Here is a 25025-nt window from a genome sequence, read left to right on the forward strand (position 1 = left end):
AGCACAAAAGGGGTGATTCTACGCGAAAAAAGAAATCGAAAATATAGAATAAAAATTTTTCGTTCGAGGCTTTGTTTTCGAGAAAATCGACTTTGAATTTTCGCTCGGTACGCGTGCATTTTATCGCGTCTCGTTATAACGGATCTCACTGTAGATCGTTGTCTCAATGGAAAAATTAAAAAAAAAAATTTTTTTATTGTATATTTTCGACTTCTTTTTTCGCGTGGAATCACCCCCTTTCCGCTTGTACCACCACTTACCAACCATCCTGTATATTACCATTTGTTATTGTTTAAATTCATTATCTAAATTAAACAATATCGAAATTATGTCAACATTCACAAGTTGAATAATTGGAGAAAAAATTGCATACTTGATGAAACGCAATTAGAAGTAGAAAGAGCAAGATCATCAGATCTTTCTTTAGGAGATTGGTTAGTGTATCACAGATCGGTCTCAATTTTAATTGAGCTGCTTATACAGTTGCTACTTTAAGTAATAGATATAATGCAGTGAATAAATGATCTGACAGTCACTCGATAATCGTCAAGATCGATTAAAATCAGGTATAACTAGTTTTAAGTTATACTAGAGCCTGTAGTAATTATGTATGGGTTAATGTAACATTTCGCACATCACAAGCACGTGTTGTAAGTACCGCAATTGGGGCGGGGCACTGTGCAGTGCATAGCATTGAATGCAGTTCGTAACTATGAATGCAGAAACCGCACAGGAGATGCGCAAGAAAAGACTAAACCACTCTTCCTGTCGCGTGTCTCGTGGTTTATTATTTCATCCGGTCGACGAAATCCTTCAATGGAATTTTTAATCTTTTCACACTAGCCTTGCGTGTACTTCACAAATTATTAACTAACTTGATAATGCATACACGTGTTTTCAAAATCGCCCCACTATTCTAGTGCATTGTATCACTCTTACAAAAACACCACAGAAGATATGTTTCTATTATTAATAATTCGTAAAGACAAATTTCTCTCAACGTCTACAAAATTTCCACTCTCAAACTTACTGTATTAAAAATGAAAAACGAAATCCTTATATAAGCAGGTATTAGTTAGGTCAATTTATGTACATAGTTAGTGTAGAGGTTATGTGAAGAGGATGTAGGTGCGTGAGAATTAATGACGAGATTACCCGTTGTTGTAACCGTCGAATATATTTAAATCGATAAATTAATACACAACCGTAAACGTGAGTCGTTGGTACGAAGTATAAATCGCAAAATAAAATCGCGGAATAAATACTCGTAAAGACTCGTCGCGTAACTTGATAGACGCTCGTAAGATACTCGGAAATACTCTCGATGCTGTTAGATACACGATATGTACTGTCGTTCGCGATCGTGTTCGTTTGTTTATACTGGCCGGGGAGAGTCGGAAAATTGAAATTCGTCTTGATTCGACGGTTGCATGCAGCGGTAACGTTGTTTTTGCCCGGAGTTTATTTGTCGTTATGTTTCATGCGTCAAGGTTAAGTCAATGTCCGGAGGCAAAACAATAGCACGAGTCGCTCTCGGCTCGCGTCATCCCTTGACTCCTGTGCCGCTACATTAGTATTGAAACAGAACACTTATGAGCACATTAACATTATACGTCTTTCGTCAGGGGATTCATTCTCAACCTTAAAATAAATTTTCGAACTTTTTGCTAATATACAAAATGAAATTAAGTGAACAACGACTAAATAAAAAATTGAATTTAAATTCGTTCCTAACATCTTTTTTTTTTATTTATTTATTAAAATTACAATCAATTCTCGCGTTGAGAATTTTCAGTAATTTTTCTGGCGTGGCGCAGTGACATGGCTGATTATTTATAATAAGTTAATACTTATTATAGATAAGTATAATTTATAAGTAAGTGCTATAAATAAGTGAATTTCCTAACATCTAGCATCCTTTTCTTTTGATTACAGTGCTAAATGTTGCCGGAGGTAAAGCTCCTATGCAATCAAGCAGCTCAGATGGTGGAATTCCGCAGCGTGCTGTTGATGGCAGCAGTGGACAAATTTATACCCCTCAAACTTGCACCCTTACAAGACCAGAGCACAGGCCGTGGTGGTACGTGAACTTGCTTGAACCATATATGGTGCAACTCGTGCGGTTGGATTTTGGCAAACCGTGTTGCGGTAAGTAATATAAAAGTCATCTTTGTATTAACATTTATTTGTGCGTTGTCGACTATTACCTATAACATTAGCATTTCTAGTAATCAATGAGCGATTACTTTTTATTATTTCATAAAATAATAAATTTTGTCGATGTTTAATATTTTTAGAAAGATTTGTTTGTTTCTAGTTATTTGTTTAGCTGCGTCATTGATATATGTAATATATCGTTAATGACATAAAACGTAAATATATGTTTATGTTTTCGAGAATATCAATCAGGTATAAATCTAGTGAGATTTTTAATTTCGTGCATAATATGTGCCTTCATTAACAATAATTACTAGAATATTTGCAATGTAACAGCAAAGAGATGTTCCACTATTTATTCACGTTCATTGGTTTCGGTTTATATCAAGATCATCTCTTATTGTTAATATAGAAACACGATGCTAGTTGAGGCCAAGTTCTATTTTTGTCCTTGATTGATGCTCATTGTGAGTTATGTTTCTCGTTTTTAAACGGAAGATTTCAATCATTATGTTTTGTATTTTATCGAGTTTTATAAAACATAAAAATTCTTGCTGTTACTATAAAAATCCATGAAAATCCCTGTATAACTTCAAGGATCCCAACATTTTTAATTTTATACAAATGAAATTTCAAATTAATATATTTTGATACGAATAATTGTTTTGTCTGAAAAAAGTTGTTTCATTTATTTATTTCACTATACGAAAATCTAATAAACCTGGTTGAAATTTACTGATCAACAAATTGAAATATTAAAGTATCTTTTTCTATGAATTCCATCGAAGTAGCCCTGCAACTGTAAAGAAATTGTGACTTGTGCTCTACGAAACATATATATGTTTAAACTTGTACGATAAACTTGTACAATATAAAAATAGATTTTTCATGTGTCATATTGTATAAATATTAATGTTTATATATATGTCGGAGATGAGGGGACATCGGGGCCTTTCTTTTGGAATTTTTGGGAGGATTCCAATACTTTGGTCTAGATTATTTATTATAGCTGTACTTAAATGATAAAACTTAGAAAGAGTTGTTATGATTCAATCCTATTATGTTTGCCCGAGATTTGTGACGATGGGCTTGGGCTCGTGGTGACACAACTGGTCGCCGAACGTAGCCACGGTCACGGGATGAACCTTTTTACCTAACGGAGAAGTGCCAATATTGTGGGACACGCGTTGTATTAACGATCAAACCCCGGGCAGGAGCAATGTCAGCTCTACGCGGGTCTGCCTAGCAACGGCGGCTGGAATTTTGTTGGTATCCCCTGCCAATATGCAACGAACAAACGCGATCGTAAGGAGAGGAAAATTTCCATCAGTCTTTTATTCTTGCGATCACCTTGGAGAGTTTGCACGTCGTCTTTACGTGCAGTATTACACCGAGCATCACAGCAAACGTTACTTTGTGCTTCAAAATATATTCTACGTTTAACAAAGAGTTAGCCCGTTGACCGTGGATTCGTTATTGAACTTAAGAACATTGTCACTAACATCTCGAGTGTTTAATCACCACGGTTATTTGTCAAACTTTGTAAAAATCAATGTTTATACCAGTAAATATAATCTCTACCGTATAACAACGATGGCTAGTCCGAATGAAGATTCGATACACGCCCATAAACCCAACGATAACCCGACATATATATGTCGGAGATGAAAGGACATCGAAGCTTCCCCTTTAGAACTTCGGGACAATCCCCTAATACCGTAATCTAGATTCTATAATAGGCGTAATTAAACAATTGTCATCTTTCGATCCGACTGTATTTGTTCGAGATTTGTGATAATGAGCTTGGGCTCGAGGCGACAGCCAGTCGCCGAACGTAGTCGCGGTCACGGGATGAACGCTTTGTCTAACAAAGGTACGAAGTAATTCTATAGCTCTCCTTAAAAGAAATATTTGTAGCGGCACGCGACAGTAAACATTCCAACGGTTTCTGTCCCGTGGCTCACCACACGCAGATCCTATTCTTCGGGTATGATGGTTACCAGATGCCGACGCGTCTCCACAGTACGTGATCAGCTAGCCCGAGGGCCGTTATAAACACTAAGATCTAGTTACCTAAAGTCCTTCAAACAGACAGTCTTTGTCCCAACTACGTGAAAATAGAGGAGACCTATTTTTCAACGGACGACATCTCCCACTAGCAACTTTCCCTCGAGGGCGGCTAGCATCTTTTTCTAACCACCCATGTGGAGATTGACCAATTAGCAGCAACGCCAATTTCCCTTACTTTCTGAACGAAGGCTATCCTCGACGAATCCGATGATCTCGTGCCCTTAGACACACCCCATTATAGTTTTCCTCTGTGGCATCATCGCGACGGAAAGTCATTCTCTCGTGAGGTCGTATTAGCGAGTTACTTAGTGTCTGTACGCTCGGTGGATATTCCCCGTAGATATTGTGAGCATGTTCATCTATCATCCCGTTGACCGCGGATTCGTTATTGAACCTAGGATCATTGTCATTAGTTTCTCGAGTATCTAATTACCATGGTTACTTGTCGAATTCTATAATAATCGTATTTGCACTAGTAAATGTCTTCTCTATTGCATAACGACAACGTGTAATCCGAACGAAGATTCGTTTCACGCCCCTAACTCTAATTCTACTGTAAACCCGACATATATATATATCAGCAATGAATATATAAAACAATACATAAAAGACACAGACATAGACATAGAAATTTATAAAGTATTCACAAATGACTGACACTTATGACCACATAAAAATGTGAAAGCAAAACAAGAACGAGGAAAGGCAGTAACAAGTAATACGTACCTATTAGTAGTGGACGAAAATTAGATTAGCAATAAACGATTTAATATGCGTGTTTCCTCGTTTCACCGTTAAGTTAAACGTTTTCTAAAGTTTTCTCTAAAAATAAGAGAATTTCTAAGTAAAAATAGAACGCGAGTAAGCAGTAAAGGTTTGAAGACTATATCAGAATTAAGAATAAATCACTTTGATGAATCGTTAGTGAAATGGATCAGAAGACGCAGAGAGCTGGTACTTTAGGCGATCTACCGGACAGTAGAGTTTAATCCTTCTAATACGATGGAACGCCACTTTCATTTCAATGACGCGATCTCCCGGCTTTCTATCGATAAACCGGCATCGCCAGCCAATTACGGGGTAATAACGGCGCTTTGTGAGCGAAAATTTTCGCGATCCAATACTCTGAAGGCGAGCGTAATAACGAACAAGGCGAGCATGAAATACACCGTTAGCGTAAACGCTGCGGCAGATCGACACTTTCATTCATGCCGATGTAGATTTTATCTTTTGCTACAATTTCCAGGCCATTGTACCTTGCTACAGGTGTGATTATCGACCCTCCTCGAATTCAGAAGTTATTATACTACGACGATATATCTACGTAGTATTGTAGTAGTATAGTAATATGATTGAAATGTTATTCAATTAAACAAAAATATATAGTGGTTTCTTTCCATTTTTTTTTTTTTTAGTTCTTATGTTGCAAAACTGTAAATTGTACTGTAGTAAAAGCAATAATATATCTTTTGGTTTTAAGAAATTATGGACGTTATAGAATTAGCTACTATATTTTATTTTTATTTGAAGAAATAATTATTTTGTTTTTATGTTATTTAGGTTTCATATTTATATATAGTTATAATTGATAATACTTTATGTAGACTACATTGTTTGGAATTTATATTTCTTTCTTATTTCGTTATTTATATTTCCTTAGATTTTCAAATTTTACTTTTATTCATTTTTTTCAAATATTTACTTACATACCGCTGTTTTAGAAAGTGGATTTGATATGTAAATATAAAGATTTGATGGAAAATTTGATAAAATTGATAGATATTAGTTCTTATTATCTTCCTCAAAGTTATAAATATTTTCGTGAATATTTTGAAATATATTTATTTTCTATATCATTATGTTTCTTGAAAGTTATATATATCGAGCTATTTATGCCTTTCAACTACAGATTTACATATTTTTCAGCATTATCATATTTGGTTCTGTTATTCTATCATGATTGTATCATTTTATCAATCTGTTTGTAACGGTATATAACGGTATATATATAATCCTCTTTCATAGGAGAGAAAGAATCCAAATATACACAATACAAGATCAAATTTTCTGAGAAAAAGTCTGTAATATGTATGCGAGTCATCATACATGAGTACATCATAAATGCGAATTCGTTGTAGTAAAACGTAAAAATTTTTATTTCATTTTAATATTTTTATTTCCTTAAAATTATTGTATCCGCAATATAATATTATTGACTACTATTTTCATTATTCATGATTAATATTTACATATCATCGTTCGAGTGAATTAGAAGCCACACGTAAAATCAGGGCGAAACGCCTTAAATTTTAATATTTTTATTTCCTTACAATTATTCTACCCGCAATATAATATTGTAATATCGTAGAATAGCTTTGATTGGAGATCGGCTGAAATTAGAAAACACCGTGTACGCCGTCTTTTTGTGGTTTGTTTACATCCAAGAGCGCCTAGTAACAGTGACGCGAGAAAAGATAAGCAGCGTCAAAACAGAAGTACGGTTTCATATTTCAAGGAGTGGCAATCGAGAGGCCAGAGTATGTGAGCCGAAAAGTGTGTGTGTGTGTGTGTGCAGGACCGAGCAGGAATGCATTGGCGAGGGTCAGAGTTGATCGAGACGTCGAAGCATAGAGTCGTTAGAATTGAGTTGCGAGTGTTGTCGAGTGTTAGAGTTGCTAGTGAGAGAGAGAGAGAGAGAGAGAGTTACCAAATAGTTGTCAAGTTATTTGATGTAAATACGAGCGTTGCATTTAGTTTTCCTGTTAATCAAGCATCGTTTCTCTGTCTAACTAATATCTGTATTTTCAATCCATTATTAATAAATTATAATTAATCGGACGAAATTACACCTTTAATATATTCCGATATTACAATATTATTGACTACTATTTTCATTATTCATGATTAATATTTACATATCATCGTTCAAGTAAATTAGAAGCCACACGTAAAATCAGGGCGAAATGCCATAATTTTAATATTTTTATTTCCTTACAATTATTCTACCTGCAATATAATATTATTGACTACTATTTTCATTATTCATGATCAATATTTACATATCATCGTTCGAGTAAATTAGAAGCCACGCGTAAAATCAGGCCGAAACGAATGTGCCAATTTCAGCGATAGGTAATAAAACGAAATAAAGTATGCAAGGCAGCGTTTCAAGTCACAATTACTCCCGAACGAATTAACATGTATGCATAAAGAATAATTGGTCAAAGGAGTGATGCATTGTTTTCTAGCAATAAAAAGTGAAAACACTCTCGCTATCACACTGGAAAGTTTCTAGAAGTTTTCACGTACCAATAATACTTACGGTCAATAATAATAGAGTAAACGAAGGAAGAAAAGAAAAATGATGTGCGGATTTTACGGCCTCATTTAAAAGACACGATATGATTTTACGTTTCGATTGTTACCATTGATCGCATCGACACACTTTTTAAGTAGAAAGTGCCAATTAATTACCGTAAAATACCTTTTAGTAGTATTCCGACTTTATTAAATATTGCAAGGAAATTATTTTATCTTTTGCAATTCTTGTATATGTATTTAACTTTTTAACAATGTATGTTTCAAACATTTAAATTACTTACTTTATATTCAGAGCTGTATTTTTTTAAATATTGCCATTTCTCTGTTATACGTTTGTTCAATTGTCAATTGCCGATGAATTGAATATTAACTGCTAATTAAACAATTTAAACTCCCTAGAATAAATTTTAGTCAAACTATTATTACGAATATTTATCGTAATGTAAAACATTTAATGCAAAATGGCAAAGCGTAACATTATCTCAAATCATTTTAGTCACATTAAATTAGATTAAAATTTCTAAAGTTCTTTTTTAGTTTTCAGTAAGTTATTTATCTTTCTTTTAAAAATCTTTGATGCACGGTTTTGCTCCGAGGGAAGGGACACCTCGATTTGCTCAACGAACTTTCGGTTTCTCTAAATTCCGACTTTATTAAACTATCATTAACTTTATTGCAAAATGGAGTCGTTACAATTTTTGTAAAGTATTCCAGCGTCTTTTATTACGTAAACTATATTACACTTGAGTTTATAATGGACGACTATTGACCATTACATGCTGATTTTCGTTAGAATATTGCCAGAAATTTCTTTTACGACGGTTCATTAGACTTTTACGATCCCGTTTATTATTTTCTTGTTGTACAAGTTCCGCAATTCTGTCATGGCAAAGAGTACATTTGCTTATGGTTAAATGTAATATAACCGAGTCTATATAACCGATCAAACAAGGGAGACTTTCACCGTTAAACAAAATGCTTGATAATAGCGCCAGACGCGCTGTTTATACGGAAATAAAGAGTGAGAGTAGCCACTCTATTATTCTTGGAAGGAATTCGCTGTACTCTTCCTCAAAAAAATAATTTTCATCCTTTCACGAAGTAACAGTCCGTGCATTGGACGTACTGCATTGTATAATAACGAGTTATAGAAGTTTTATCAACGATTAAACGTAGTTTATGGAATTATTTGTGATTTGCTACCTGTTTTCTGTTTGCTTGAAGTAGGTAATACGTATTTTTATATTTTATATTTTGATTTATAATTTACATTTGATATAAAGTTTGTATCTTATACAGTTTATATTTTATATATAAAAATATTAATTTAATATTAATTATATAATATTAATGTTATAAAATATATATTATAAAATAATATTAATTATATATTAAAATAAGAAAAAAATATCATGTTACACTATAACCTCCGCTTGTGAATCGCTTGTAAATAATAAAATATAAAATTATAGGAGTTTGGAAGGAAATTGAAAGCTTCTTAAAGAATATGATAAGTCATAAATTAATTATACAGTTAAAAGTACATTATTTATATTGGAAGCATAATCATAATGCAAATATTTCATTATATTTAGTATAAGCTCTGTTTTATTATCAATAATCAATATACAGGGCGGTTGGTAACTGGTGGTACAAGTGGAAAGGGGGCGATTCTACGCGAAAAAAGAAGTCGAAAATATAGAATAAACATTTTTCGTTTGAGGCTTTGTTTTCGAGAAAATGGACTTTGAATTTTCGCTCGGTACGCGTGCGGTACGTTATAACGGATCTCACTGTAGATCGTTGTCTCGATGGAAAAATGTAAAAAAAAGAAAAAAAATTTTTATTCTATATTTTCGACTTTATTTTTCGCGTAAAATCACCCCCTTTCCGCTTGTACCATCAGTTACCAACCACCCTGTATATTTATTTAAACACATACATATACAACGTAATGTAATACATATTCTTATACAGTTATATCTCGTATTTTTTTTCATACCACATTTACAATTTTAACTGATTAGTCTAATAAATAAATATTATAACTGGAGTGAAATGAGGAAACCATTTCGAATTTAATAAGTTCGTTCCACTACTTCCTTCAATAAAGCAATCGAGTATATTATTTCATTAAGTTACAAAAATGCCATTCATGCAGGCAAATATGCTACAAAAAATCCAATACCTTGTTTATTTAACATTTAAATATTTTTTTATTGATCATTGATAAAACCTGCAATACATTTTTTTTATTATTATCGTAATTAGAATTATTTTGGTTTCTGAAACCAAAGAATAGTTGATTTGAAGAAAGAAAGTAACATGCGATGACAGAACTGACGACCATAGGTGTTCGCTTTATGAAACAATTTTATTATCTGGGAAGTTTTCTATCTTCTGATTGTGTAATTTTTGAGCTACATATTACGAAATTTTTCTATTTTAAAAGCGTAGATATTATCAGATTAGAAATTTCAGAAAACATATACCGGCCTTAATTTTTATAATTGTCCTGATTAATTTCACCAAGATCAACTATATACTTAATTGTAAGATGCGTCTCATAAGTTTCTTAACGAATAACATAAATTTGCAATTTTTTACTTGCAGAAAATAATTGCAAGTTTTTAATTGTTAATTTGTATTTATATCTTAATAAGATTCACATACAGCCAATCACAAAAGTCTACATACATCTATCTTTGGCGATTTCATGAATGCCAAAAAGATTGTAGATTTATAACGTATATAAAATATAATATTATATGATGTGTATTAGACATTCTTGTAAAATTATATTTTGGACCATTTTACTTCCTTTTTTAATTTGCGATATAAACGTGTCTGAGCTCAATCAATGTAGACTTTAATATCAAAAAGGATACAAAAAAGATAAACAGATGTAGAATATAACAAATATTCAAAAAATAGATATAGAATAATTTATAAAATAATTAGAATAGAAAAAAATTTTTTTTTTTAATTTTTCCACCGAGACAACGATCTACAGTGAGATCCGTTATAACGAGACGCGATAAAGTGCACGCGTACCGAGCGAAAATTCAAAGTCGATTTTCTCGAAAACAAAGCCTCGAACGAAAAAGTGTTATTCTATATTTTCGACTTCTTTTTTCGCGTAGAATCACCCCCTTTCCGCTTGTACCACCAGTTACCAACCACCCTGTATATTTCAAATTTAAAGGATATGGATATATTTTTTACGTCTGCCAGGGTCTAAAGACTGGCTCAGACACGGCTTTATCCCAGTAGCAAGCAAAGCAGAATATAGACCGTTGACTTTGGAGAACTACCGATAAAATATAGACGAAAGCGACGTTTTTTGATGAATTATCCGCAGTGAAACAGCGCCACTTGATTAAAACTACTGGCCATGTCTGAGCCAGTCTTGGATCTCTAACGAGCATCCAGCAAAATGCCCTCGATTATACTTTCGTTGCTTTCATTATGCATGCAAAAATCGCGTGTTAGCCTAACAGATAGGAACCCGATGCTAAAGGCGTTCCTCTTAAAAGTGATCTTCACGATTCAGCTAGCACTCGTACGTGACGATAATCTTCGTGTTTCGCCAGTAAACGCGCATGAGGCGTAATTAAATTGATTGATATTTTACACGAAGCGGCAACTTTCTCGCGGTCACGTACCGATAAGAAGCTGTTAGCAGAGCATTTTAATTACGTTGGAGATCGGTTATCGCTTGCCACTGGCCAACTCGCTCGTGTTTCCGCCAGAACAGAGAGGAACACGATGCCATTGCTCTGGCATAACTCATTGGGAATCGTGTGTGTTTTTGCGTTGGCGAGTACGAAACGAACGACTTCCTTGACGATAGACACGAAGAAGATTCGTTTTGGAATATAAAGCACGAGTAATGTACAGTAACTCACGAAAATATTCTAACAATCCTAACGCTTGCAAACACCGTATATGAATTTATTACGTGTATTATATGGAACATTTTGAAATTCTATTTGTATCGTAATGAGACATGATTGTCATAGTATTATAGAGTTAGAATTTGAGACTAATCTGGAAATATACAGGGTGGTTGGTAACTGGTGGTTCAAGCGGAAAGCGGGTGATTCTACGCGAAAAAAGAAGTCGAAAATATAGAATAAAAATGTTTCGTTTGAGGCTTTGTTTTCGAGAAAATCGACTTTGAATTTTCGCTCGGTACGCGTACACTTTATCGCGTCTCGTTATAACGGATCTCACTGTAGATCGTTGTCTCGATGGAAAAATTTAAGAAAAAAAGAAAAAATTAAAATTTTCTGCTTGTACCACCTTTCCACTTGTACCACCAGTTACCAACCACCCTGTATATAAAGGTTACAAAATCTTTATCGCGAATAATTAGTAAAAAATGAGCGTGCAGTATGTAAATAGTCATTTTAAACGTATAACTAGTAGTAAAGATGGCCCCATTAAATATTAAGACTTACTTAAATGTAATGGATAATTTTGATTGTTTCAATAATTTTCTAAGCTTAGTAAAATTTATGTTTGCAATAAATATCTTATCTATAGCTATACATACCTATATTTTCAGATTTTCTTTAAACTATATTCAATGTGCTCATAATTGTTTAATCGTATAACGTCGTATGTCAAACTCCTTTATTTCAATCGTTTAATCGTCAAGTCATAAATAAAATAGAGAAATTTCTTCTAAATTGGTGGAAGAGCTATCATAATTAATCCCAGTAATGTTATCTGAAGTCGGTCAGCACTTTGACGAATTATCTATTTTGTTTTAATACGCCATGAATCAGGTTTTGAATAAATAATTTGTATGTTAGATGGTATTTATCTATTGATTGCACAAGCAATGGTAAATGTTGCTTTTGATCCGTAGTTTGCCATTAATTCATACATTTTAGTAACATTCGTGTCATTATTAAAACAAGTCGACCAAAGTGTCCACATACAGTGGTTCACGAAAATATCTGAACACTTACGAAAACATTTTTTGAATATATTTTATATTATGTGAAACATTCTAAAATTTCATTGCTAGCTATTGGTAAATTTTCAAACGAATCTGAAAATGTACAGAGAAATTAGCAAGCATACGCTTCGCAAAGATCACCAAAGTATTCGAAAAGTCGGTTATTCATTATTAATAAGCCACAGCATTAAATGAGATCATCTAACTTTTTACTAGGTGAATATTTGCAGCAAATAATCTGAGATTTCTATATATATTTCCAAATTGATTCCAAATATTGTCTGCATGGCCATCGATAGTTGTGTCTCGTGTTTCACCACGGTACGAATAAAACTTCAAAGAATTTTGTATAACACACCTGCAATGTGTTCATACAAATTTTTACAGTAAATGTTCCAATATTTTTATGAGCCATCGTAGACCTTGCTTTCCTTAATAGCAAATAAATTAATTAAAAAAAGATTGGATGGTGTATGAAATTTTAACGATGATCGATTTAGAACGATTATAATAAATTTATTGATTATTGGATTTTATTTGATAATGTATATGGTTAGTGCTTTGTCTCGAAATTAAGCGAATTCGTAAAAGAGAAATTTGATTGATTTTATATTCTATCGGTATAATGGTCATAACACATAGCACATTATGAGTATACATAAAATAAATAAAATAATCATAAATGTTCAGATACTTTCGTGAGCTACTGTACGCGAGTTTGAATACTTCGAGACACATGGGTATTTCAAAAAATAAAAAAAGCGAACTCGCAAAAGGTGAGTCGCGAAAGATTGCTCATGTTTTTGCGTTGGAGAATGCGAAACGAACGACTTCCTTGTCGATAGCTGTGAGCAAAAAAGGAATTTCTGAGGTGAAGGCTGTGAAGATTGAAAATTGAAGATTCAAAGTACTTATTTGTGATGTATGGGTATGCACTATGTACACGCTCATTAAGGACATATTCTGTTCTTAATAAAGTTTCAATATAGCTTAATATGGATTATACGAACTTATAAAGAAATATTTACCCTGATACTTTATATGATAAAGAAATTAATCAAGCGTAATTGAGGTATATAATTTAAATAATGTTTTAACGACTACTTAACTATTTCCGATTTTAAAGCAAATGTATAATAACTGTATTAAAATTTTTAAGTGGAAGTGACATGTATATTTAAGCCTTTCACTGAGTAATAAAATAACAAAGAATTTAGGATGAATTTAGGAACAAAATTTTAGGAACGATTTAGAAGAATTTAGATCTACGACGTTGTGGTTTCTTCTATTTATATCAGATGCGAAAAACATGTGCTTTCAACGTTTTATTCGAGATACATAGATATTAATTTGCATTACATATGATGACATATATAATATGAAATTTTTAATACTATAATATATGTTAAGAAAAGAAAGATGTTAAAAACATAAAATCATGGAATATGGCTTATAAAAGGTCACATTTTGATATTGACAAATACAAAGGCAATTACTTCATCGATAGCAAGAGCGAATTGTTTGGAAAAAAGTGAATTCGTTTCGAACAAAAGTTTACGTTTGTTAAAGAGAAGTTTGTTGAAAATTTGTTTTCATTTGTTTTATAGTGAAGATTGTGATTAATAGAATTATATACCTATTTATATATACATTATATAGACTAATAGACCTGAAGTTCACTATCAAATCTTGAACCATCTGCTCTAAAATATTTTTACATATACAAGGTGATTGGTAACTGGTGGTACAAGGAAAAGGGGCGATTCTACGCGAAAAAAGAAGTCAAAAATATAGAATAAAAATTTTTCGTTTGAGGCTTCGTTTTCGAGAAAATCGACTTTGAATTTTGGCTCGGTACGCGTGCACTTTATCGCGTCTCGTTATAACGGATCTCACTGTAGATCGTTGTCTCGATAGAAAAATTAAAAAAAGAGAAATTTTTATTCTACATTTTCTACTTCTTTTTTCGCTTGTACCACCAGTTACCAACCACCCTGTATAAAATATGAAATTTTTCTTTTTGATCGAGAACGTATAATCAGAGAATTATAATCGAATTAATACTCGACCTGATAGATACAACGCATGCAACGTGTATGGAGTGTATGGTGTTTTTCTTCACTCTTCTAAAAAAGTGGTATATTTTGAACAGAGATCGTTTTATACGTGTGACGTATATGTAATACCGTTTGACTCGTATAGATCATGCGCGGAAAAGTACGAAAGATTTGAGCTATAAATATTTTTAAGAGTTTTGACTGAAACTTTTTTGGATTAGATTTAAGTTTATTTTTTGTTACGATACTGGCGAACGTAAGAACACTTTCTCGTAGAAACAAGGAAATATTGAGTAACATTAATTGAAAGATCTGAGAGAAAGATCTTCTAGGTATATAGGTATGTATAAAATCAATTATCTTTTCACCGACTTTCCCTTTTTTAATTTTTTAAGTAGATTCAGATTTGTATGCAATTTACCATTATCACGTATAAGTATCAATCACCTATTAATCTATCTATCACAACTCACTAATCAATTCACTTACGAAACCTCCACACTAATAATAATTTTCTAATTATAAAACCTGTTTATTCCGCGTTTTTATAACGTTATGTCTTCTTTTTAATTATCCTTTAAATCCCATTTTTAGTTTTTTGCGTTTGTTTGAAATCTTTTTCTAATATATGAAGCACTTTGATAACAATCATATTTTTTTAATTTCCTGTTTTGTTTGATTGTTCAATTTATTTGATTTCTTGCAGGCAAAGTTACACTTTTGCATTAGAAATCACTTCCTGTTATATCTGCTACAGACTGTTTACAACAGAAAGTTACAAAAATAAATTAAAAGGCTAAAATTAAAGTTTTAAATTATAGTTCTGCTTATCCAAAGCTTATTATCTGCGTATATAATGCTTATAGAAATTCTACAAATTATTAGCTCTGAAAAACGTAATAGGAAATTTTATTAACGATATTTTATTTTATCTATTAATTCCTAATTATCTATTTATCATACACTTTTATCAGTTTCACACATTCAGCACTCGTTTATTTTAATAAAAGTGTGAGAGATCGTCCCCGAAAAAATGTTTGATACATATTTTTTGTATCAATAACATGCAGAACATGTTAAAAACCAGAAGGTAGAAGAATAAATTTGCTTTAAATCTCATATTGTAGAATGAGGATCCAAAAATTTTAAAAACAAAATTCTACAAGCGATCATTTATATAAATAATATATCACAAATTTGAATTATTCTGATAGCTTTCCTAAATGTTAATCCATCCTCGCGTAAATTTGCATATACGTAGATGTGTATTTTTCGAATGTGACATGTTGTAGATTTTTTATCTATTTTTTTATGAAGAATCGTCTACTGCTCGCCTGTAAAATACTTTAGTCGCAACCTGTATGCAAATAAATCAGGAACAAAATAAAAATACAAGCGAAATATTAATGTAAATATAAATTTATATTTATAAAATCGGAGAAAGATTTCAGAACAAATTTTTTTATCTTTATTACATTACATTCTATCTGATCCACGCTAAATTCAACAATCGCCTTTAAATAAGTGACACACGCGTGTAAAGGCCCTAATTTCAACTCAATTTAATACACTGTACGAATTAATTTAAATTATTATTAATATTAAGAATATTGTATATAAGCATAAATATATAAAAATAAGTATATTATTTCATAAGTACACAATTATACTGACACATAAATAAATGAGCATATGAACATGTAAATAAATATATATTAAACAAATTCAAACAAGCGGAAACTATCGCTGCAGCGATGCATCGTTAGAAACGCGATTTCTAATATCGCGGAATGACTCGAGAAGTTTCTCCGGCTGGATACTTTTTTATGTAAACAAGAAATTGTCGCCATTTCGAAGACGATTACAAGGGACAAAACGTGGAAAGCATGTAATTGGAGTTGGTGGCTATGAACTCGGCGGCGACTTGACCATCTGGTCACACCTGAAATGTTTTCCAGGTCGGAAGATGTAGTCCTTACTGAGCACCGGATTATTGCAGATGATTTTATCCGTTCAAATGCAATTGCCGCGACAGGATAGCAATTTGAGACGCCAGTGAAAGCCTAGATCGATGCGAACTGCATTCTACTAGATTGTTTCTGAAGTATCCTCTTCAGTAATATAATACAATATATTTTATTATCTTAATACCAGGGTATTCTTCTTCCGTGTTTGATCGATGGAAGCTTGTGAGTAGAATCGAGTTTATCGATAGAAATAAAAGGGTTATTTTCTGTCTATTCGTTCTAGTCGATTCTAGTCTTTTATTTATCGTATTCTGCATTACTGCAATGTAGATATTTCAGTTACGAAATAATTACAAAACTTGAAATTTCAAGCGATCATTTTCTTCCACATTTAGATAAAGGCAAATTTATCTCGCCAGTGGAAATAATTGTTCTTTGTATTATGGAAGTTTTAATTTGAGGACATTAGATTCTATCTAATGATTTTGCCAATTTATGATTTTGAGTCACTGTAATAAAAGACTGTGTTTTAATGGAATATTAATATAGGAATATTTATAACAAAAGGAAATCGGGCGTTTTATTTAAATCGAATTAAAATACCGATAGGATACTAATATATTAATATATAGCAATCGTCATATTTTTGCTTCTTAAATCACTTTCTCTATCGTTAGCAATTACGATATTTGTATTTAATTACGATCACCACACTCACAGAAACTAAATTTAGGTACTTTTAATAAGCAATAATCGAACGTACAAATAAATTAATAATTTAACATTATTATTCAAGTAACTGAAAAGAATACATGAATTTCCATAATAATGTCAAAAAATTATTTAAATAACAATAAAAGTAGTACGTAAAATAAATCTAAAAGTACGCAAAGCGCATTAATAAAAAGGTTCCCCTAATTTACATTTTCGAAGAAACTGATATTTCAATGAAAAACTCGATCTTTTATATATGTATTTCATTTTATACATGTATGTATGTATTAAATCAAATATCAATAACTCACTGAAGATATTGTTATACACAAATAACAGTGCTGTATTCGCTTCCACCTTCGATTGCTTTTAAATTGTCGAGAAATACAATTTCTGAATCACTTTCTATCACTCGTAACATATTAAGTTGAAATTTTTCACACGTTCTCTGATTGCAGGTGATGGTATACCCGGAACAATTGTTGTTCGTGTCGGAAACAATCGGCCGGACTTGGGAACGAATCCAATTTGCAATCGTTTCACCGGTCCCCTCGAAGAAGGGCAACCTCTTTTTTTGCCCTGTAATCCGCCTATGCCTGGAGCTTTCGTTTCCGTACACTTGGAAGCAACTACACCGGCACCAGTTCCAGTGCAACTTTCATTGTGTGAGGCCTTCGTGTACACTGATCAGGTACGATCAATTTGCTGTACCTGTTCCAAACGAATAAAATTATCTAAGTCTAAATATAAATAGCTTTGTTGTAAGTCACATAATCTGTACAACGTATACAATATGCAAAAGATATATAAAAATTACGTATAATAATTATTATAATATTTAGTAGGTGTAATAAATCTCCACGTAAATTCAATTTTTTAAATTGTGTTCATAAAAGTATAAACTTTCGTGAAACTTCCCCTTAGTTGCCTTTAAATAAATAAATTTTGAATTCATGAATGTGAATTATGTTTACTACAGAAAGGACTAGTTAATATGACCTTCAATTGTTAAAAATGGTATGGTATGATAATCAGGTTTCAAAGAATATCACATTTCAAAAGACGCTTTATACAGGGTGGTTGGTAACTGGTGGTACAAGCGGAAGGGGGGTGATTCTACGCGAAAAAAGAAGTCGAAAATATAAAATAAAAATTTTTCGTTTGAGACTTTGTTTCCGACAAAATCGACTTTGAATTTTAGCTCGGTACGCGTGCACTTTATCGCGTCTCGTTATAACGGATCTCACTGTAGATCGTTGTCTCGGTGGGAAAATTAAAAAAAAATTTTTTCTATTGTAATTATTCTATAAATTATTCTATAAAAAAAATTATTCTACATCTATTTTTTGAATATTTGTTATATTCTACATCTGTCTATCCTTTTATAACCTTTTTGATATTAAACTCTACATTGATTGAGCCCAGACACGTTTATATCGCAATTTATATCGCAAATTAAAAAAGAAAGTAAAAGGGTCCAAAATGTAATATATATATAAAAGAAAGAAGAAATTAAAAAAAAATTTTTTATTCTATATTGTCGACTTCTTTTTTCGCGTAGAATCGCCCCTTTTTCGCTTGTACCATCAGTTTCCAACCACCCTGTATAAAGTGTCTTTTGAAATGTGATATTCTTTAAAACCACCCTGTATGTACCTTATTTATCATTTCTTATACATATTTTGACAATGTAACTCATTTTGCAGATATAATCAATATTTTAACACTTTCTACTAATTACAACGAATCAGAGTTATTAGAAAAAATTGAGTTTTAAGATTTTTATATTGACTTTTATACCGATTATTCTTTTCTTACGTGTATATTCTTCTTTATATAAGGTTTTTCTTTTTTATAGTTTAATGAAACGTGATTACTTTTTTGTATAGGCTCTTCCCATTGAGAGATGTCCACAATTTAGAGATCAGCCACCAGGTTCGACAGCAACCTACAATGGAAAATGTTACATATTCTACAATCGCCAACCGATGATATTCCGAGAAGCATTGGCATTCTGTCGTGCACGAGGTGGTACTTTAGTGGACGAAAGCAATCCTGCGTTACAAGGGTTTATTTCGTGGGAACTATGGAGGAGGCACAGGTATCGAATTCATTAATTGTCCACCTCTACGCTTCGCTATCTGCTTTCAACTTTTTCCTGTAAGATATAACTAGTTCAATTTGATCATAATCAGACAAGACAATTTATTATATCTAATACTAATGGCAACTTTCATCAGAATGTTATTTTCATGTTTAATAGTTGATAAAAATGCTACAGGAAATGTATAGGTATTATTCTATGTAGTAGTAATAAAATTTCAAAATAAACACTTTAGCTTCAAAACAAGTCAATTTTACTGTGCTATTTGTAGCCTGTAATTTTAAATTACTTCTTCTATTACCGCCATGAAATAAACTAAACCTAACTTCTTACGTAAGTTGCTTACAGTGGCGAGTATAAAAATAGCATAATTCGTACTCATAAATACAAGTAATATTAGAGTGAAGACTTTCGTTTCTATTCTTCCTTTTTAATATAGAATTCAGAAATACATCTCTTGTACCTTAAGGCATAATAAAAATAGAACGTCTTTCAAATTTCTATTTCGAGTGACAATTACAAAATAAATTAAATTGAGTATAAAGCTTCTCTCCATTTACGTGTTTGTCAGTGTATATTTCAATTAGCATAAAATATACAATTACCATAAAGATAGTTTTCAACAAACATTTCTAAAAAGATATACCTTATCTTTATTCAGGAGTGATACTTCGAGTCAATACTGGATGGGTGCAGTAAGAGATCAAAAGGATCGTACGGTTTGGAGGTGGACAGGAAGCGGCGACGAAGTTTCTGTTTCTTTCTGGAGTCTACCTCAAGGCAGCGAAGAAGACTGTGCTCGATATGATGGTAGTAGAGGATGGCTTTGGTCCGATACCCCTTGCACAGCTCGATTAAATTTCATCTGTCAACACCGTGAGTACCAAGTATTTTCTCATTACTATCGAATTACGCAATGGTTGTATAAATGTCATCTTCATTACTATAGAAATATATATACTTAATTCTTTATAGGTATCCTAATACGTACATGATGACATATTGCACAAAACAATCAGAGGACCTTCTCTCATATCACATTATCTTTTATATTCACTTCTTGTGTTTCTACATTGTTTTTTAATTACCATTCAAGATCAATTTTTAGAATACGTCATGGTATCATACGAATAGCATGTTGATATATTAAGTTTATAAAACTTCTCCGCTTTTATTTACTTGATTGGTGCAATAGTATGGTAGATCCATTAATTTTTCTTTAGCAGTGCTTAAAGAATAAAATGATATCAAATAAAAGGTGAAAATATTATGTGAGCCTCTCAAAAGCTAAACTGAACAACTTGGCTTATTGTTCATTTCGCAATTTCATTACACAAGTACACGATTAACGTTCAACTCTCAACACACGAATGATCTCCTTCCATCAGTTCATTTATCGCAAAAAGATGACACTGATGATAGTAAATTCTGTGGTAGATTTAAAAAATAATGTTTATATCATCATCAACTTTTTGTATCTTAGAACTTATGGAATTGATCAATATGGTTGTCGAAAGACTTATGTATAAAAAATGAAGATCTTATTTGTCCATTCTGAAAATGATAGTAGAGAAAAGTAACCAAATGTATGAAATATCATCTTGTTTTTTAAATGTTACTCATATAAAATCAGTCGCAAGAAATAAAAGATTTTTATGGGTATTCAATCATATATTCACACTCAATTTAAGAGCAGTCTCATATTCCTAACGTTACGAGCAATCTTCGATATTGAACTAACATTAAAAAACGCATAAATTATATCTAATAAGAAATAGGTACTCAATTACTGGAAGCCTAACATCAGGAAAACGAACAAAGAGTATTCTTTTCATTAATTATTCTCCTTATTAATTAAGACACTTTGCTTATAAAATTTTTGAAAACTCTGGACCAATACTTTCGTCATGTGCTATTTTTCTCCACCAGAGTATCGCGAGAAAAGTCATTGGAAATATAAACGGTGCCAAGGTGAGGCAGTGAGAGAGCCTACTGACGTTTGACGGATAAGTCATCTGTCAGATTTGATTCATATAATTTATTTATCAGATTTTTATAAATGTCTCTATTCTATATTAGGTAAATACTATTCCATACTTGGTCACTTTCTTCTAACAAACACTGCGAGACAACATGTAAAACCAAGGAATTCTTTGTTTGTTCTTAGAACCACGAGCGTGTGGTCGACCAGAACAGCCTCCGAATTCAACGATGACGGTGACCACAACGACAGATCGGAATACCGGAAGCGCATATGAAGTTGGCGCGACGGTGGATTACACTTGTAACGCCGGCAGCCTTCTTATAGGACCGTCGACTCGTACATGCCTCGATACTGGCTTCTACAACGAGTTTCCACCGGTGTGCAAAAGTAAGAGAGCAAGAATTAGATACAGAGGCCACTCGGTAAACCATATACGATCGTCCTATCGATGTTAAATTCAACATTCTGCTCGTTTCAGGCATCGAGTGCGGTTATCCAGCGAACATAAAACACGGAGGTTACACACTTATCAACAATACCGTTAGTTATCTCAGTCAGGTGCTTTATTCCTGCGATGAAGGATACGAGATGACTGGTAAGAATTTATCCTGGCGTTAGCCATTATTTCTCTTTGATAAATGGCTATCGTTTGTGGCTAATACTTTGATACCTGTGTTGAAACGCCTCGCCAACGAGCATTTTCAAGGAAATTGGTAAGAATATTAGTTGGTGTTGGATCGCGATGACATCATCTTTCTGATTGTGTCTTGATCCTCTTGTTGCGGCTTGATTTTGTTCCTGATTCTAGAACCGTTCAAATTGGTTTATCATGCGTGGCTGAATTTTTAGAGATCTATGGTAGAGATTGAAATTAATCTGATTGAGGATAAGCTTTGAACGTGTGCGTGATTTTAACATGAGAATTTTTATGTTGCACAACTGATCAATTTGTGTGTCAGTTGCACTACGTAGTGTTTATTCATGAAAATGAATAAATAGTGTAATAATGTAATGCAATGAACCTTTTCATGTTTTCTCTCCGTATTGCGAATAATCTACACAAGCGTTTCGTGCGACCGTAAGCAATAAAAGTAAAAAGAAATTCATGGAGTATATTCAGTTTAAGCGGATATAAATATAAATATGTGCACATGTACATTTTCCGAGATACTCATCGATACATTATAATAATATATTATAATCAGATTTTTATATTTTCTCTAAGATTTCTAATTTGAAATTAAAACAAAATATTTTCGATTTTTATGAGACATTAAACGCTACAAGATTTATTAATAAAACTCCGATATATAGTACTAAAGCCAAAATATTTCATAAAAAAATGTTATAAAACGGTTTTATAAAAAATAATATAGAAGAATATGTATAACTTATGTAAATAGACTTTACATTTTTAGTTTAACACTACATAGACATTGTTTATAGCTTATTAATAAATTACAATGAATTAATAATTTGTTCCGATTACAGGTCGTGCAAGACTGACATGCGATATCGATGAGCGCTGGAATGGACCGCCACCACGTTGCGAGCCAATTTTGTGTGATCCTCCTGCTCCTGTTCCACATAGTTACATTCAAATCGATGAAATCGACGAAACCGAGACAATACCATCGAAAACGAACTTCAGTCGAAGTCTTCTCGTAGGCAGTATCGTTACATACACCTGCGAGAAGGGTTACAGACTTTCTGGCTTCCGACAAATATTATGCTTGCCCACTGGCTTATATGATCATGTCGCACCCACTTGTACGGGTATGTGATTTAATTACTTTTATGCAATAAATACAAATTTGATTATTTCTTTAGAAAAGCAAGTCATTTATCGTGGCAGTGTTTGCAATCTTCAAATACGAGGATGATTTAACATACATACATATACATGCATACATATTTACATAATTAAATATTGAATCTTTATTAACGTAAATGATATAATATGAGGATATTCAAAGGTTGTTTTTCAATCCAATTTATGAGATATTTATTTTATACTTGGAACTTAAATTCATTTGTGCATATACCTCTTATGCGCGTAGCAACTCAAAGAATTAATAAATAATTGATAATTGTTTTAATATATACTTATATACATTTCAAAATGTATTTTGATTTACAACAGTATTGTTTTCAACCAAACTCTACCTAACCATTGTGTGTGTACTTGACTGTTATATATATGTGTGTATATAAAAATGGTATAATACATATATGTATGTAGATGCATATATAAATGCTTATGTATATTATCAAAATATTGTTTCAAGCTAAATTACATATAATTCGTATGAAATCTGTATTATAATATATCTGCAATAACTGCAGTTGCAACAATTTCAATAATTAATTTCAGTAATTTCAATAGCGATATGTGTAGATTATCATTTACATTTAATTTTTTGTTGAGATCGCAAACAATAATCTTCTGTCGTATTAACCTCTTAAGGACCGACTTACTCTACAAAATTTAATCAAAAATGTACTCAATTTTTTCATTATTAATTTAAAGCTATGTTAATACGTTCGCTAATATATCATAATTAGAATTACAAAAAGGCTCTTTTAATTCAAACCAATATAGCAGGTCGAAGATAACTTAGGATAAAAGAAATTTTATTCTAAAGAAAAGAAAGAAGCGAGTTAACTGGGAATCTAGATATTCCTAAGGGATTATGATAATACATAATAATAATAACCGTTAGATTTTCTTTAACAGAACCTATGTGAAAGATTAGAATTACAAGAGAATCAACGTCTCCAAAATTTCTTTATTACAGAAGAACCACGTACCACCGTGACTGTGTCTTCCCGAACAACCGTGCGACCAACGACCAGCAGAACCCGACACACGTTCTTACCACCTCGAGTTCGAACCACAACAATCTCGACGACCACAACCACAACCACCTCTGTGCCACCACGAAGAGTGGCTAGCACCGCCGAATTACCCGCAACGGTTCGGGAAACCATCGCAAGGAAACCAAATATTGGTCTTCAGAGACCAGCACCGCCTCCGTCGCCACCTCTGAACGACGACACCAACGATCATCCTCAGGACAACGAAATTTCTGGCAGTGGAGTGGACAATGCTCAGGCCGGCATTGGAACTGGTGTTCCTGAACCTTCTGGACCTTTCAGGGTGGACAACGCCGACCAATCGAGTAACACTCATCAAGCAAAATTAAATCTAGGCGCGGTGATCGCCTTGGGTGTCTTCGGTGGTTTCGTATTCCTTGCTGCTGTAATCACCACCGTTGTAATACTCATACGCAGGTAAAAGCAAATCACTCACCTAAATCCGCGAATCGCGTGTAGAATGATGGCATTATCGAGTTGCTGTCGGTTCTTTTGATTTCTGTGATTTGGTTGCACCAAAAGTAACGCCTGTTTTGTGATGTCAGATTATATTTGTCTTTGTTTTTATTTGCTTGTTACGTTTTGCTCGTTTTCTAGCGCGTTGTTTATTCGTTTCTCATTCGTTGCTGAGAGCAATTTGAGGATTATTTTCTAGAGAGATTGTTTTATTATGAGTAAGGATAGAGGAGAAGACATGTAAGTGACGAGTTAATATGCTACTTAATCGTCTAGTAATTTCAATTCTATATTTTGAAACGAAATAATTTGTGTTTGTTTAAATGGAAATTTGAATGTTTGATAGAAA

General features: G+C 32.6%; 1 protein-coding gene across 2 annotated transcripts in view; it reads left to right on the plus strand.

Annotated features, from left to right (window-relative positions):
• The window catches only part of LOC117160558 (uncharacterized), an 87317-nt gene that overhangs the window by 51524 nt on the left and 10768 nt on the right, over positions 1-25025 (plus strand). For both annotated transcript variants that reach the window (XM_033341383.2, XM_033341384.2), the window contains 8 exons: positions 1936-2148; positions 17714-17946; positions 19145-19356; positions 20021-20235; positions 21527-21730; positions 21822-21938; positions 22835-23119; positions 24142-24637. In XM_033341383.2, coding sequence (XP_033197274.2) covers positions 1936-2148; positions 17714-17946; positions 19145-19356; positions 20021-20235; positions 21527-21730; positions 21822-21938; positions 22835-23119; positions 24142-24637 — 1975 coding nt within the window. The remainder of the gene's footprint in view (positions 1-1935; positions 2149-17713; positions 17947-19144; positions 19357-20020; positions 20236-21526; positions 21731-21821; positions 21939-22834; positions 23120-24141; positions 24638-25025) is intronic.

Source organism: Bombus vancouverensis, chromosome 1 (assembly GCF_051014615.1).
Source record: "Bombus vancouverensis nearcticus chromosome 1, iyBomVanc1_principal, whole genome shotgun sequence".
Taxonomy (NCBI): Eukaryota; Metazoa; Arthropoda; class Insecta; order Hymenoptera; family Apidae; genus Bombus; species Bombus vancouverensis.